Source organism: Pholis gunnellus, assembly GCF_910591455.1.
Source record: "Pholis gunnellus genome assembly, chromosome: 22".
NCBI lineage: Eukaryota > Metazoa > Chordata > Actinopteri > Perciformes > Pholidae > Pholis > Pholis gunnellus.
Genome location: NC_136549.1, coordinates 3,148,889 through 3,163,776, shown reverse-complemented (window position 1 = coordinate 3,163,776; position 14,888 = coordinate 3,148,889). Strand labels below are relative to the sequence as shown.

The following is a 14,888-nucleotide window of genomic DNA, read 5'->3' as shown; positions in this document are numbered from 1 at the left end:
GTAACTCTATGCGGCCCAACAAGCAGCACTCCAACCGCTTGGTATGTTCTGCACCTTGACGTTGGCTTTGCTGCTCTGTGTGGTGTTTTGGTGCACAGGGGAGAAGGCACAAACGGGTGAGAGGATTCCTGGAGCAACGTCAATCTGCTGACAATCATCACATTTGCTCACAAACTGAACACTTGGAACAAATGTGCAGAAATAATGAAATGGATTTGATAAGTCAAGTCAGAGTGCAGTGTTGTGTGTTTACCTTCTTTAAATCACATGCAATGACACCAGGCTTCTACAGGGTGTCCCATCAGACGGGTCTGCATGTTTATGGAGACACAGGATTACCAGAGAGCCTAACTACTGACTGACTACTCACAACTCATCAGTTGGTCTGTTTTCCCTCCCAGTGTAACGTCCTACCAGACCTTACCCAGGAACATGCCCAGCCACCGTGCTCAGATCGTGCCTCGTTACCCGGAGGGCTATCGCACGCTGCCCCGCAACAGCATGATGAGGCCCGACAGCATCTGCAGCGTGGCGGGCTCTGTGTATGACAGGGCCCTCCGTCCCGCCTCCACCTCCACCATCACCACAGCAGAAAAGAGGAGGTCGATGAAGGACGACACCATGTGGCAGCTGTACGAGTGGCAGCAGAGGCAGGCCTTCTCCAGGCACAGTCTGGCTCAGCCAACAGGTACTGATATCACAGACAGAAAATACTACTTCCTGTCTTGCAGTACGAGCAATAACAGGGGAGTTTGGAGTTTTCAAGAGGAAATTCTCCACACTAGCCTGTAGTTCGCTCAGAAAGCTTGCTAACTCTCACCACATCCTCCTCACAACAAAGCAAATCCTGTTAAATGTCATTCGTACTTTTTATTCATATTTGATTAAGAATTTCATTCCTTGCCATTCGAGTTTGCAGTTCGTGCTAGTAATGTGGGGGCACCAGGCACCCACGGCACCAGGCGGGTAATCTGGTGCTGGAGAGAGACACTCATATAATATAAGCTGTTCATATCATATCAGGTTTGACACCAACTTAGTGTATGTATTACTAGAGACAACAATGGAATCATTGAACAAAAGGTCAACTTTTAAACACAAATTACAGTCTAACCACATCAGCACAGCCAGAGACAGACAGGGGCCGAGATGTGGTAAACAGTTAAATAACAGATCAATCTAACATTCTGACTGATTTAAGTAAATTAAGACTAATTATGGAAGTTCACCTCACTTCTTGTCCCTGCTCAGCCTGCTGTAGTTTCGTACATGTCATTAGATGGTGAACAAAAAGATACATTTGTCTAATAAAGGGTTGCAGCTCAATCCTCTTCTCGTGTCTCTAATTTTGTGTTAGAAAAGTCTTAGACATGCTTTTGCTGAAATACCCCTCAATGATATGAATTATTACGTCATTATTATTTTAAGTTGTTTCTTAAACATAAGTTTAATGACCATCACAGAAAATGTTGTAGACCAGGAAAGCATCTTACTCCACTGTGACTTTCTCTCCTCCCGGTGTTCCAGCCGTGGGTCATTATGGTACTCTGCCCAGCACAAAGACCATGGGTAACATCTCTGAACACGCCGTGGCACACTCCATCCCCACCTCGCCGTCTCACGGCTCCCTGGCTCCCTACAGCACCTTCTCCCCTCCTCGCCAGCAGGTCGCTCACAACCCCAGCAGCTCCCACTCCGAGGTGTCCTCGCCCGTCTTCAGGGGGGAGGTGACGCAGGACCACTGGCACAGGACGCACCTCACCAAGGTAGAGGGCATGGCACTGGAGGTTGACGCAAATGATATGTAAATGAGAAGATAACTTCCTCGTTAACAAGTCAAGTAAAATCAAAGATGAGAATGTGTAGTACTAGGCTACCTGCTCCTAACCGACAGGGGTCAGCATTTCCCCTTTGCACTGGGTCCATACAATCTCAATTTACAGTCATCAGTTAGCAAAACAAGTCAACTACTAACTATCAGCACGGAAAGAATGCTCAAAACTCAACCCAGCTGTTCAGAGCCGGTCAAATAACACTGGTATCTTATCATCACGTGCCGCGTCGGCTTACTTTGGCCATCTGTGTGTTTACTGCGGCACTAACCGGGCTGTACGGTCTGTCTGCACTTTGATAGTTTATTTACCACATTTAAAAAGGAACAATCCGCACCTTCATCTCGGTCGGCACTCTGCAGCTCCGAGAGAAGAACATCCGGTCGGTTTACTTTTAGTTTTGTCTCCTGGACAAAACTCCTGTTTGTTCTCTCCCGTATCAGATCAACATGTGACATGGACTAAATAGGTGTTGTGCTGTGGACCATTAAGATATTACTCATTTTGATATGAGACCACGTTGTTTTGTTTGACCCATCCTTTACCCCTCTCACACACTTTACACTACGTACATGTTCTTAGGCGAGCAGGGTCGTCCATCAATCAGAGGATCGACGGTTCGATCCCCGGCTCCACTAGTCCATGTCCATGTGTCCTTGGGCAGGACACTTAACTCCAAATTGCTCCCGTAGCTGTGCGCTATACAAGTACAGTCCATCTACCGTCCATTACGACTGCGGGAGGGTTTACAGTGGAGTTAGTTGAAAGCTCGCTGCATCTCATGCCGTAGCCATGGGGGTCCTCCAAGTGTCGAGCGGTGCTATTTGATGTCTTGGGACATAGAACGGGTTGGTCTTAAAGGATACAGAGTTGAGTTTGCATTCAGTGGATGAGTCCAATCCTCCTGTCACTGTCGAAAGCCCAAATCCAATCCTGTGAGCCTAACGACACCTCAGATAAAGTGTGTCCTGTTTGACTGAGTGTGTCCTGTTAATACACCAGGCGACACACGTTCTGTGTTCACAGCCAGAGAGAGGAGGAAGCAATGAGTTGAACTGAAATGTAGTAATCTTCCATCTCTGAGAGGATGAACGTTCTTTGGTCTGTGAGAGCGAGAATTTTTGTGAAATGGAGGGATCAGTGGCGAGCCTGGTCAGTCATTGAGTTTTGTTGATACTGTTATGTCATTTGCTTCAAGAAAGTTCCTGAAAAAATACTTCCACTGTGGCTGCATATCAACACACAGGGGGTGGGCTGATATGCAGCCACAGAGCAACAAGGAGTCATGCACCCAAACCCTTACCCCTCAGCTAGTTTGGTTCAAATTTCATTGAATTTAATTAATTCAGAATATAATTCTTTGTGAGAATAATAGGATAAGGTCAAAATGCAGGAGCAGCTCTAAGGCCCTCACCAGTTCACTTCTTTAGTACTACGTATTACCAAACTCGTTGAGCAGTGACTCTGTGTGTTTGGGTCGCTTGAACAGTTGCCCTGCTTTGTGAGGCGTTCATCCAGTGTTGTTGTCGCGGTAAAACTGAATATAGGATGAAATGGCTTTAAGACAGAGTTAGTTTAGATAGTTTAGCACTGTGCTGCCTCAATGCCATACATGTCATTTAGCCCACTGTAGCAGCACTATTCAGTTACGTTGACATCAATTGAGTCCAATCATTGTTCCGTGTTTGCTGACAAAGAGAGCAGATGTTGGCCAATAGATAAGAGGATGATGTTATGGCTGACTGCTTCCTATTGTTACCTTCTCATTTTAATAATGTTTCTCTTTTCATGCACTCGTGTTCCTCTCTGTTAGTGGATACATTCAGTTAAAGGGCATGATAATGTTTCCATTAGCTAATTAACTACAAATCCTACATTACTGACAGTCATTATGCATGTTATTATTAGTTAAATAATCTTCTTAGTTAAATCTACTCCAATCTCATCCCCCTCCCCCACAGTACGGCTATCAACCTGACCGACGATCCATCGCAGTCGGGGTCCCTCCACAGCCCATCACCCCGCAGTCTCTGCAGGGCAAGACGGTGAGTGTTGTCCTGCTCCCCCTCACACTCCATGCTGTGAGATCTACTGTCCCTGATGTCAGTAAACTCTGACAGAGTGAAGAGAATTCTGAGATTATTTTCACATAAAACTGGCACAGCTGACATTCAAACACTCACACATCCATCAAATGATGTTTTCTTCTCAGCAGCCTCTCATTGCGGGTTTTTTCTCTTCTGCAGTTTCTCAACAGAACCAATGTAATTATTGACAATGTCATTGTCTCCTAATGACAGCGCGTACACACACACACACACACACACAAAAATGGTCTTTGCTCGTAAGCAACGACAATCAAGGACCAGGACTGATATATCGGTTTGAAGCCAGCGGTGAATAATGTGATTGCCTCTGCAGTTTGATGAGACTTCCCAGTAATTTGCAGTTTAACTTTATTTCACTGTGTCCCAAGTAATGATACGATGAGTGTGTGAGACCTGTGTGGACTGTCCGTCCATACATCTTTAACTTCAAAGTGACAAGAACATTGAAAGTAGATGACAGTAGCCAGTAGCAAAGTCATGAAGTCAATGAAAGGCTGCCACATTTGCAGGAACATTTCCTCTCCAGTGGACAGATTATATTGAATTCTCTCAGATGCAGTTTATTTCCTCGCTCACTTAGCCTCATGTCAAACGTAGGAACCCGTGAGACCGTGTGCCTTCATCCTTCAAACAAAGGTTGAGATTCCAGGTGTATTATTTTCTTCAGCCTGTTTGGAGAAAAGTGAAATCCTTTCCCTTAAAGCAGCAACAACATTTTGTTTTGGTCACCAGGCAAACGTTAAGTCCATTACTCGCTCTCCTTTTAGCTTTGTTGGGTCTTCACCAACTCCTCAGGGAGCTACCTGGATCTTCAGCTGGACGCTCCTCATGAGCGTGAGGAGACTGTTGTAGAGCACGAAACAAAAGTGGAGTCACCCCTCTCACATTACACATAGTCATTTGAGCCATTGTTGATAAATGCAGCTTAAAGTCACTCATCAACATTTGTAATATCTGTCACAACTGTCACTGTGGGGGGCAAAAGGGTAACAGGGGACGGACCCAAACGCAGAGAGAAGCAGGGAGCAGAAGGATATGAATGGTGATTCTAATAAGTAAAAACCCAAACAGCCAAACGTACTTAACAGGGAACACGGCCGGGATGAAAGCAGAGCAGACGAGCCAACACAGACAGGGGAACACAGGGTTTAAATACACTGGGGAGCTGCAGGTGATTCAACACAGGTGGGAAAACACACAAAGGCAGGGAACTTCAAAATAAAACAGGAAACAAACTAAACAAAAATCACCCTCACTCATCAAATGTAATGAGAAAGGGTTAACTTGCAATGAGAATTATCCCGACTCTGCAGTTCTTCTGAGCTTTTCAGCCTCTTTTATCTTATTGTTTTAGTCTTACAGCGCTTCTTTACTGTAATCTCATTTGGTTCAGTATCACCTCAGGCAGCTGTTCTACATGCCCAGAACAATACAGCAACGTTTGAAAGAGTTGATGCTAACGTTGCTCTGTATCTGCTGTATAGTGAATAGGTAATGCTTGCTTGTTAGCCAGTTGTTTTTGTCCCCTATGGCTAAGAATGAAGTTTCGAATTGTATTAGCAACACAGATAACTGTCGTGAATATTTCAAAAGAAGCCTCACATCTGTGTCTATGTCAGTCCCAAGCCTCCTCTGAAGTTGTATCTTTTAAACTCTGCATCATACACTGGAACTGAGACACCGCCTTGCACGGATGCAAAGCCAAAGGGCTGTCTGCTGGTGCATGCTGAGGCTTCTGTTCCCACCGGTTCTATATGTCATTTGTTCTCAGGTTTCTCTCGCACAAGTGATCCTGATCTCAATGAGCTTTCCTGAATAAATAACTAATTATAAAAATAACTAATGAAACTAGATGTAAACAGAGGGAATGTGAGGCTGGGGTTGACCTGTCTGCGGTAGCATTTGAACAGAAGCAACATAGTCATCAGCGTAAAATATACTTCTGCCTCCGGATTGTAAATAATGGGTTTAAATGGTTAGAATTGTTTTTACTGGACAATTAATCATCAGAAGTAGTTCCTGTCCTCTTAAAGGTCGTCCGAGTCTCTCCATCATGTTTGATTTCAATCAGTGGACGGGTGTTGTTGATGTCGTCAGTGTGGCAGCTCTTCCTCTCTCCTCTGTGTGTTGCTCTGTGCAGCCCGAGGAGCTGACTCTGCTCCTGATCAAGCTCCGCCGGCAGCAGGCGGAGCTCAACAGCCTACGGGAACACACAGTAGCTCAGCTAATGGCCCTGGGTTTGGAGGGGCCCAACGCTAAGGTCAGCACTGAGTCTGTACACTACGTGTGGGTGCATGTACACATTGGTGCTTTCCCAACCAGGCAGTGAATTGTTATTATTATTATTCTGTGTCTCTATGTGTATTTGCAAGGGGCGGCTCTTTGCATGAGACTGTTAGTTATCTCCAAATGAAATTGCTTTCGGTGTGTTCTGAGGGATTCTGGGAGCTAAAGACTGTAAACTCGCTACGACTCAAGCTATTTCTGTTTGTGTTGGTGATTAAAGTCGAATGGTCCATCAATATGGTCCAGATGGAAAAATCGCAACAACTGCTGGATGTATCGTCAAGAGACTCAAAACCAATGTCATCAGCAGGTTGAAGTTTAAACTTCTCCAGTGAGATAGCTGGACATCTACAGGAGACATTGGCACACGATGTGGTTCCATCATCCATGTTTACCAGACGATGGACCCTGCTGATAGGATCACAAACACGTCCACATTTTCAGAAGAATTGCCATGAAATTTGGTTTGATGTTAATGTTAATGAATTGCAATACATTTGGTCCAAATGGCAGTTTGATTTATGGTTAAGAACATGTGGTACAATCTTTTGGTAAACATCTCAAAATATAACCACGACAATAATACAGAAAGATATGACAGGAACACACAAATACTGTGTGAACGTCCCTTGGGGGCATGGAGGAGCAGTACCATAGAGGTCAGGTCACCTGGCAGTGAGGAGGAGCTGGCAGGTCAAAATCATCAAGCATCGCTGTGAGCTGATCAACAACACACCTCGATGTGTCCTCAGGTCAACAGTGCAGTTAGAAGTTACCGTAGCAACAGAGCAGGGGAACTGGGATCCCTAAATGATTGGCAGTAAGGTGACCTTCAGCACCTCACACACTCACCCGTTTACTACGGGCATCACATCAGGTTAGTACAGACATCACAGGCACAGGACATGTTTGACTAGTTGCAGGATGTTGTATTTTGGGATATTTTAGAGTCAAATCAGAACACGCCAAATTCTATTTCATTGTAGAGAATTGTTGTTGCATTAATGCATGTGCAGGATGGTTGGTGTGTCTCGGGGCTTTCTTTTGCACCTGTATATGTGTGTGTTTGAGCACGTGTGTTTTGTGTCCTGTCCACACATGTCGACCTGAGGTCTGTGCGGTTGTGGGCCAGGAGAGCATGAATAGGATCAAACAACATGCAACAACATCTCCTTTCAGCGCCATGTACATCATGAGCGGGCTCTGTTTTAATCGTATTCTTTGTTGCTTCAACCTAATCAGATCTCAGATGGCTCATATTGAGTAGGTTCATTTATAATGCATGTACAGTAGGTGTGCAGTTCGTCTGCTATAGCAGCAGTGCAGCATGCTGCCATGTGTCTTGGACTGAATACTTTAAATTCAGTCAATTTCATATTTCATGTTGCAGAATATAAGCTAACTGCTGACAGCTTAACCATATGCCTTTGATACAAGCTAACCAATGTAATATATATCTCTGTACCATTTGGGATGTTATTGTTGTTGTTAAAGGCTGCATTACTGTAAAGTCATCTATTTCCTCAACGTACTGGACTGAAGTGAACAGTGACATCATATTCACATTAGTTCTGGGTTTTTATTGGCTGTAAATATCTACTGAAGGCTTCGGCCTGCCCTCCATGTCCTGGTATGAACAAAATACCATAATAGGAGAATCCAGCTGCATCTTCTCAACAGAGCCCTGTCTTAGTCTGCTGTTCTTCATTCATGGTGCTCACCCACAGCTAAAAGTCTTGCAATGCTGGAATCTTTTTTGCATCTTGTGTAACCACCTTGTGTAACCCTGCTCTCACCAGATGAACACGGATAACCGTGGTGTATCATCGATCACAGTGTTTACCCTTTCTACAATATCAGTGCATGGCAGCTATAGTATGGTTATAGTTTGGGAGAGATTGTTGTGAGGTTCGGCAACTAAAACATGTTGTTCAAGTTTATTCTTACTGAAAAATAAGTATACAATGATAGATAATTAAATATGCAGAGCTGCCTGTCATCGCATTCTTCCCTTTTTATGATCTCTTCCTTCCTGTTGGTATGTGCCATTGACTCCCTTGTTGCATCCTCTCCTGTCACGTTTCCTGCTTCCTCTCTTCCTTCCTCTGTGGCTGCAGACTGATGTTCTTTCTCATCACCTCCAAAGGAACCTTATTTACCTGGACAGCCAGGTGAGGACTTCTGAGCTTACTCCTGTCTGTCTCCGTCTCTACCAAGTCCAAGATATTAAACGTTTCCAGATCCAGAACATTTTGTGAAGCACTGGAACGTTTTCAATCCTTAGTGGAAACTAACATTTGTTGTTTAACATGGTTAACGTTGTTTCTAGAAAACGTACATGCATGTTCTACGATTTATGATCTCTGCTTCAGGCTTCTTCTTCATCTTTTGTTCTTTAACTCTTTTCCTGTTTACTCAGACTTATGGGTCAATCTCATCTCTTCTGCACAGTTTCTAAAAGCCTGTCATTTTATTATGTATTTATTTAGCTAGTCTAGGTAAGATACTGATGGTTTTCATATGCAAGCTCTTTTATTACCATTGTCAATGCATACCATGTTATGCTTTATTAAATAAGCTAACCTGCAGGAAGGTATTAGTTTCATTTGAGTTTAGTGTTCCATGAATATTATCTTGCAGACCTCAGCTCATGTTCATTTATCTTCAGAGCAGGGAAGCTATTATTGCAGATAGAGCTGCTGATTGGAGTCATCGGTGGAACCTCATGTTAGTCCAATCACAACACTGCACACTGTATTAAACATTCCTCTCAGCCTTTTATGTATGAACCCATGTGCAGCAATGCTCAATCGCTCTCATTGTTTACAAATGTCAGCCTTGTACACCCAAGACTCCAAACTGAGAGAAGTCACGGGGAGTAAATGTCCAAATGCTGTTTAAATGCAGGCTTCATAGGGAACTGTGGTGGGAGCAGAACGGTAGTGGTGTTATTTAACTCAAAGTATTTGTTATCTGCCCAAACTGTTAATGTTAGAAATAGTACAGATGTTTCCACTGGAATCTTACTAACATTGTATTAGAGCAGCTTAAACCCAGTTCACAGAGGCAAACTCTGATCATGGCAGTTTGTTTCAGCCTGTAGGTTAGAACTGGTCTCTGCACAGTTCCTGCATTATTGAAAACCACTGCTCGGCTCTCAGAAGCTCGTGGGCTTGGACGGGCTGTGTAGGAGGGAGCGGCTAGCAGTTTGGATGCTACAATGATTTGATTTTCACAAAGTACAGTTTATGTACATTAAAGGTAGTGGAACAATCCATTGACTCCAAATCAAATATTTTATCATTTTCCAAACCCTTTTCTTAAATAAATATTATCCCAACTTCCAGTCAGAGCTTTGGAAAATGCTCAATACCAATTTTGAGTATAGGTATTTGTAACAAATTGGCTAATGCTAAAACACAGGAATGGTCCTTTTAACATAGATCAGTAAGTGTTAGATAGTACCTAGAGCAGTAAACTGTCCTACAGAGCGGTGCTTCTCCTGAAGAGGGTTAGTCCCTCTCCAGCTCCTGGATATCAGACATGAATCCTTCAAGCAACACGTGCTGCTGTGTTATTACACCATTGTATCCTCTTTCTCCTTGGCGCTCCGCTAGACGAAGGAGAATGAGCCTCTAATCTTCATGATTCACACTATGATCGAGAACTCGGCACCGAGGCCGCAACTCTATCAGCAAGTAAGGTCCAAGGCAGGTTCTGGTTTGAGTCAGGGTCAAGACAGTCCATTTGTCTTTTGACCTACTCTATACCCCTGTTGACGGGTCAAAGCATGGCATTCATGGCATTCATGGAAATCACAACCTCATATTTTACATTAAACTTGAAAACACAAAATTTGAGTTTTTGAGGATGAACATCAAGAACATTTCAGTGTACTTAGACTGAAGAATTCCATATAAAGCAGATGTAGTTTTCAACTATCAAAAACGTCAGGAGGTTTGTGGTGTATTTCCCCTCAAAGGATGTCCCTGTTGTTTCTAAATGAACTCTTTCATTTGAACCTGACTGACTCACACCAGACCTTTGCCCCGGTAGCCCAGTGTCTCCACGTCTTCCCCTCCACATTCAACCTCTTGTTTCACCTCAGTCTGTTGATTAAGCAGTTGTTAACCAGAAAACATTCTTTAAAACATTCTTTCAAGCGTTTATGAAGTTGGTTGAGTACATCTCATTTCATCGCTTTCTGTTTGATGTGACCTGCAGCGAGCATGGCTTATGGTATAATGTTACATGGACACTGATTCCTCCTCTCACCGTCTGTCTCCATACAGCGCTGCTCATTGTTACATTGCTAGATGTGTTTGTTTCATTCCTTCACTTTTTCAGAAGTGTGGTGGAGAACAATGATCCTACTGTTTTTCATTATTCAAATAAATAGTTCAACATTCTCAGAAATACACATTTACTTTCTTTCCAAGAGTGAGAGTCTGGACATGGTGAGCCTAGCTTAGCATAAAGACCGAAACAGATGGAGACAGGTGACCAAAGATAATATCTTGGTTGTCCACAAAACGGAAATATAAGAATGTCATTTCTTGTGAAGAGGAAGTTACGTGTTATAAAATGTGTTATACGCAACGGTTTATTCGTATGAATGGGTGTGAATGCTTTGAGTGGTCGGAAAGACAGAAAAGCGCTATACAAGTATAGTCCATTCACCATTCACCATTCACCATTCACCACAGTGTTAGTCTCTGGAAAGGAACAATGGACTGAACCTGGCAACCCCAACAAGCCTGCAGGACGCTGCCCACAGTCACTGCACTGACTGTTGATTGTGTACGGATTAAAGAGACACTAGTGTGGAAGTAAATGGACGACAAAAGATTTGAGACACAAAATGAATTCTGAGCTCTACTCGGTCTGCTAGTCAGTCCGATGCATTCGTAAGAGCAGAATCATATGAACATGTAATCCTGATCATGGACCGGCTCCTTTCTATCAGGCTGCAACAGCTGCAACCCTCATGTGGAAGTCAGGGTCCTTTTTCAAAGATAATGTCCACACAAGCACAAAAGTCAGCTTTTGAAAATATTGCTTCTCCATAAGGACCATGTGAATATTTAGTGATTTACATATTTATGCCTATGCCTTGTCGAGTTCAGCTAAACCGTCTCCTACATGGTTCATGGGCCTCGTCTGTTGGGAGGATGCTGGCTGGTTGAGTAAAGTAGAAAGCCATGTGAAACACATGGCCAATGGCAGACTGATACCCACAGTCTACAGCCAGTGTGTCAGACTAACAGCAAGCTAACAAAGCTATGCTCCAGCCAGTAACTCCTTTAAAAATATCAAATGAATTTAAATCAAAACGGCTTAAAAATGAAATCATTTGGCAAGAAATTGACTTCAATGCTCTCAGTTGGAGTCTGTGCCAAATAGAGCACAAGCAGCTTTGGTCATTAGGAGATCTATTGCTGTTCACAAGTAGATGCACAATTCTTCTTGCATGCTTAACCCCCCCCCCCCCCCCCCCCCCCCCCAGCTTCACACTTAACACACAACCATGAGATAGCTTTTCTCATCTCACTCGTGGAAAGAAAGTGTATTCAATTCAATTCAATTTATTTGTGTAGAGCCCAAAGTCACAAATTTACCTCAGAGGGCTTCACAATCTGTACTCATGCGACATCCTCTGACCTTTGACCCTCACATCAGAACAGGAAGAACTCCCCAAAACCCCTTTAACAGGAGAAAAGAGGGAGAAACCTGAGAGAGCAACAGAGGAGGATCCTCTATCAGGATGGAGTGTGATCGATGTCATGTGTACAGAATGAACATAACAGAGTTACAACACATTCAATGCACATGACTTAAATAATTCATATAATGAGAGTAGTAAGCAGAATAATAATACTAATAATAACAGCAGCAATGAATATATAGATTTCCCACAACGTTGAACTCTGCCTTCAAAAGGTTCTTCATTGAAGCAAAGTCCTTTGTGATACTTCCTGCAGTTCATGTGAGGTGTGGATGCATGTGATGTGAAAACATTTAGCTGCAGTTTGAAACGACGCCATTCCTTTTATCAGCGCTGTGCAGATATCGGTCAGTGATGCCTCCACCGTTAAACTGTCTTCACTGCCAGAAGCATCGAGTGCAACAAACAATCATTTAAAATGTGCCCAGAGAAGTCAAATATAAAAAAGTAACCACATCTTCGGTCATGAGTTTGAACTCCTTCATGACTTCCAGGGTTCCTCAGCTGTGCATCTCAACAGAACATAATAATGCGCTAACATTCATTTGGTCAAAGCTTCCTGTCTGGCTGGGACAGGACGTGGGAGGCCCTGCTCTGGAAGCTTTATTTTGAAGGCAATGTAGATGAACTTATCTACATGTTTTATCATTGTATCATACCGTTATTATATATATAGGACAGTGTTTGCTCTGATTTTAGTGAGTAAATCAGACTGAAACTGTCACAACAGAGGAGACAAAACCGTTAGTGCACATGTCCTCCCAGTCACCAGTGGGACATTACACTTATGCGTTTGATTAATATATGAAATAGTTCGGGGCATAATTTGATCATTATTTGCGTGCATCTGTCCTCTCAGGCTCCACCTCCCTCCACCTCTCTCTACATCATAATATTGAGCCACAATATCCCTGGTAACACCTGGGTAATCAGCTTCAACAGGATTAGTGGATATCATCCCCTCACTCTCCTCCTCTGGAACGAACAGCCCAACGCATATGAAGAGTTTCTCTCTGAAGAGAACAGATAACATTCACATAAAATTCTGCTATTTTATCAGAAAGATTAGTGATAGTCATTGGTTAACACACACTTTGACAGACTGCATCCTCAATGCATTAGGGAAAACTCTGTCAAAAGCAAAAAGAGATGTCCGATCATTGTTTTCCCCAAACTGCATGAAGTAGCATGAAGTAGCTCTCAGCTCTCCTAACAGACGTGTTGTTGTCGCCCCCTGCTGTCCTCCACTCAGACCAGTCCAGACGACTTCAAAGACGGTTCCTTCCTCCAGCGCACAGAGGAGCCTGACATAGACGTGAGACCAGCCCAGCTTGCAGTGAAATAGATGATAACATTCAAAGGAAGTGTAGTTCATGTCTGTGTGTGTGTGTGTGTGTGTGTGTGTGTGTGTGTGTGTGTGTGTGTGTGTGTGTGTGTGTGTGTGTGTGTGTCAGACCAAGCTGAGCAGACTGTGTGAGCAGGACAAGGCAGTGAGGATGCAGGAGGAGAAGCTGCAGCAGCTACACAGAGAGAAGGTACAGCCATCAGCGTGTGCATTAATTGTTGTGTCTTTGTGTAGACTTGTGTGTACAATAAATATTTGTGTGTGTGTGTGTTGTGTGGCAGCACACTCTTGAGACGGCCCTGCTGTCTGCCAGTCAGGAGCTGAGTGAACAGAGCGGCTCTAATGCTGCAGCCTCACAGAGCCTGGTCCAGCAGAGAGACGTGCTGCAGAACGGCCTACTCAGCACCTGCAGAGAGCTGTCCAGAGTCACCACTGTGAGCGCACACAACACACAACACACACACAACACACACATCACACACAACACACACACAACACACACACATCACACACACAACACACACACAACACACACACAACACACAACACACACACATCACACACAACACACCCAGCAGTGCAGGACAGGGGGAGGAGCTTTGTCCAACACTGGCAGTTTAACACATTTCTTGATCTTAAAATGTGTTTTTTGAATACAACTGCAACTCAAGAAACAGCTGGACTCGTATTTATCAAGCTCCTCAGAGTGGGATATCAGTCCTATGTGGTCCTAGTTTCAAGTCTACCAGTAGGTCTTTGGAGCTTCCAGGAGATGGGGTTCAACGAGCTAATAGAAAGATGCCATTTTGGCAAAAGTAGATCCTTTTTGTGACCATGTGCAGGATGCAAAATCCAGCATGTTTTTTTGTGCAGGTAACAGTCCTGATTTTGTCACAATGTCAGTAGCAATAGATCAAACTTTGATTGCTCTAATGCTTACATTAGTCTACACGATATCAGTGTGATTATAGCTGATATGGTGATATGTTTGCACCTTCAAAGCAAACTCTTTTATTTGTATTGTTCATTTCATTCCAAAGAAGATACAATGTGCAGAAAGTGTAACCAGAGGGTCAAAGACCTCAGGTAAGTACACAGAGCTTCTTACTCTGGTTATATTTAAAGTATACGTTACATTTTGTAAACACACAGCATTTGAATTATAGCCACATTTTGGCCACTCCTCCTCAGCTCAACGAGCGAGCGACGGAAAGAGAGAGAGCGGCGATGGTCGAGCGAGCTATAGAGGGAATGAAGAGAGGGGGCTGCATTAGTGACCGCAAAGCAGCGAATCTGAGAAATGAAAGTTTAACTTCTGTTTGTTTCACGTTCCGAAGCGCTAATGAACACACCCACACAACAAAGGTGTGAATCCGGCTCTGCTGGTGTGTGTACCTCTGTATCAGCAGACACACAGCTACTCTGCACACGGCAGAGAGGAGGAGCAGAGGACAACACAGCGGTGAAACAACCCGTCCGGAACACGGACACTTTGTATCTGACAGAACTAAAGAGGGACTTGTGCCTCGGTATCAGATGCAGAGGGGTGTGACGAATGGACCTGAACGAGCTGCTCACCCTGCACTCTATTA

General features: G+C 43.8%; 1 protein-coding gene across 2 annotated transcripts in view; it reads left to right on the top strand.

Annotated features, from left to right (window-relative positions):
* Positions 1-14,888, top strand: part of LOC306714049 (pleckstrin homology domain-containing family A member 5-like) — a 188,476-nt gene that overhangs the window by 157,845 nt on the left and 15,743 nt on the right. Inside the window, exons 11-17 of one of the 2 annotated variants that reach the window (XM_079183967.1) lie at positions 402-688; positions 1,528-1,766; positions 3,794-3,877; positions 6,081-6,200; positions 13,204-13,266; positions 13,406-13,486; positions 13,578-13,730. In XM_079183967.1, coding sequence (XP_079040093.1) covers positions 402-688; positions 1,528-1,766; positions 3,794-3,877; positions 6,081-6,200; positions 13,204-13,266; positions 13,406-13,486; positions 13,578-13,730 — 1,027 coding nt within the window. The remainder of the gene's footprint in view (positions 1-401; positions 689-1,527; positions 1,767-3,793; positions 3,878-6,080; positions 6,201-13,203; positions 13,267-13,405; positions 13,487-13,577; positions 13,731-14,888) is intronic. The other variant, XM_079183968.1, reaches the window with a different exon arrangement.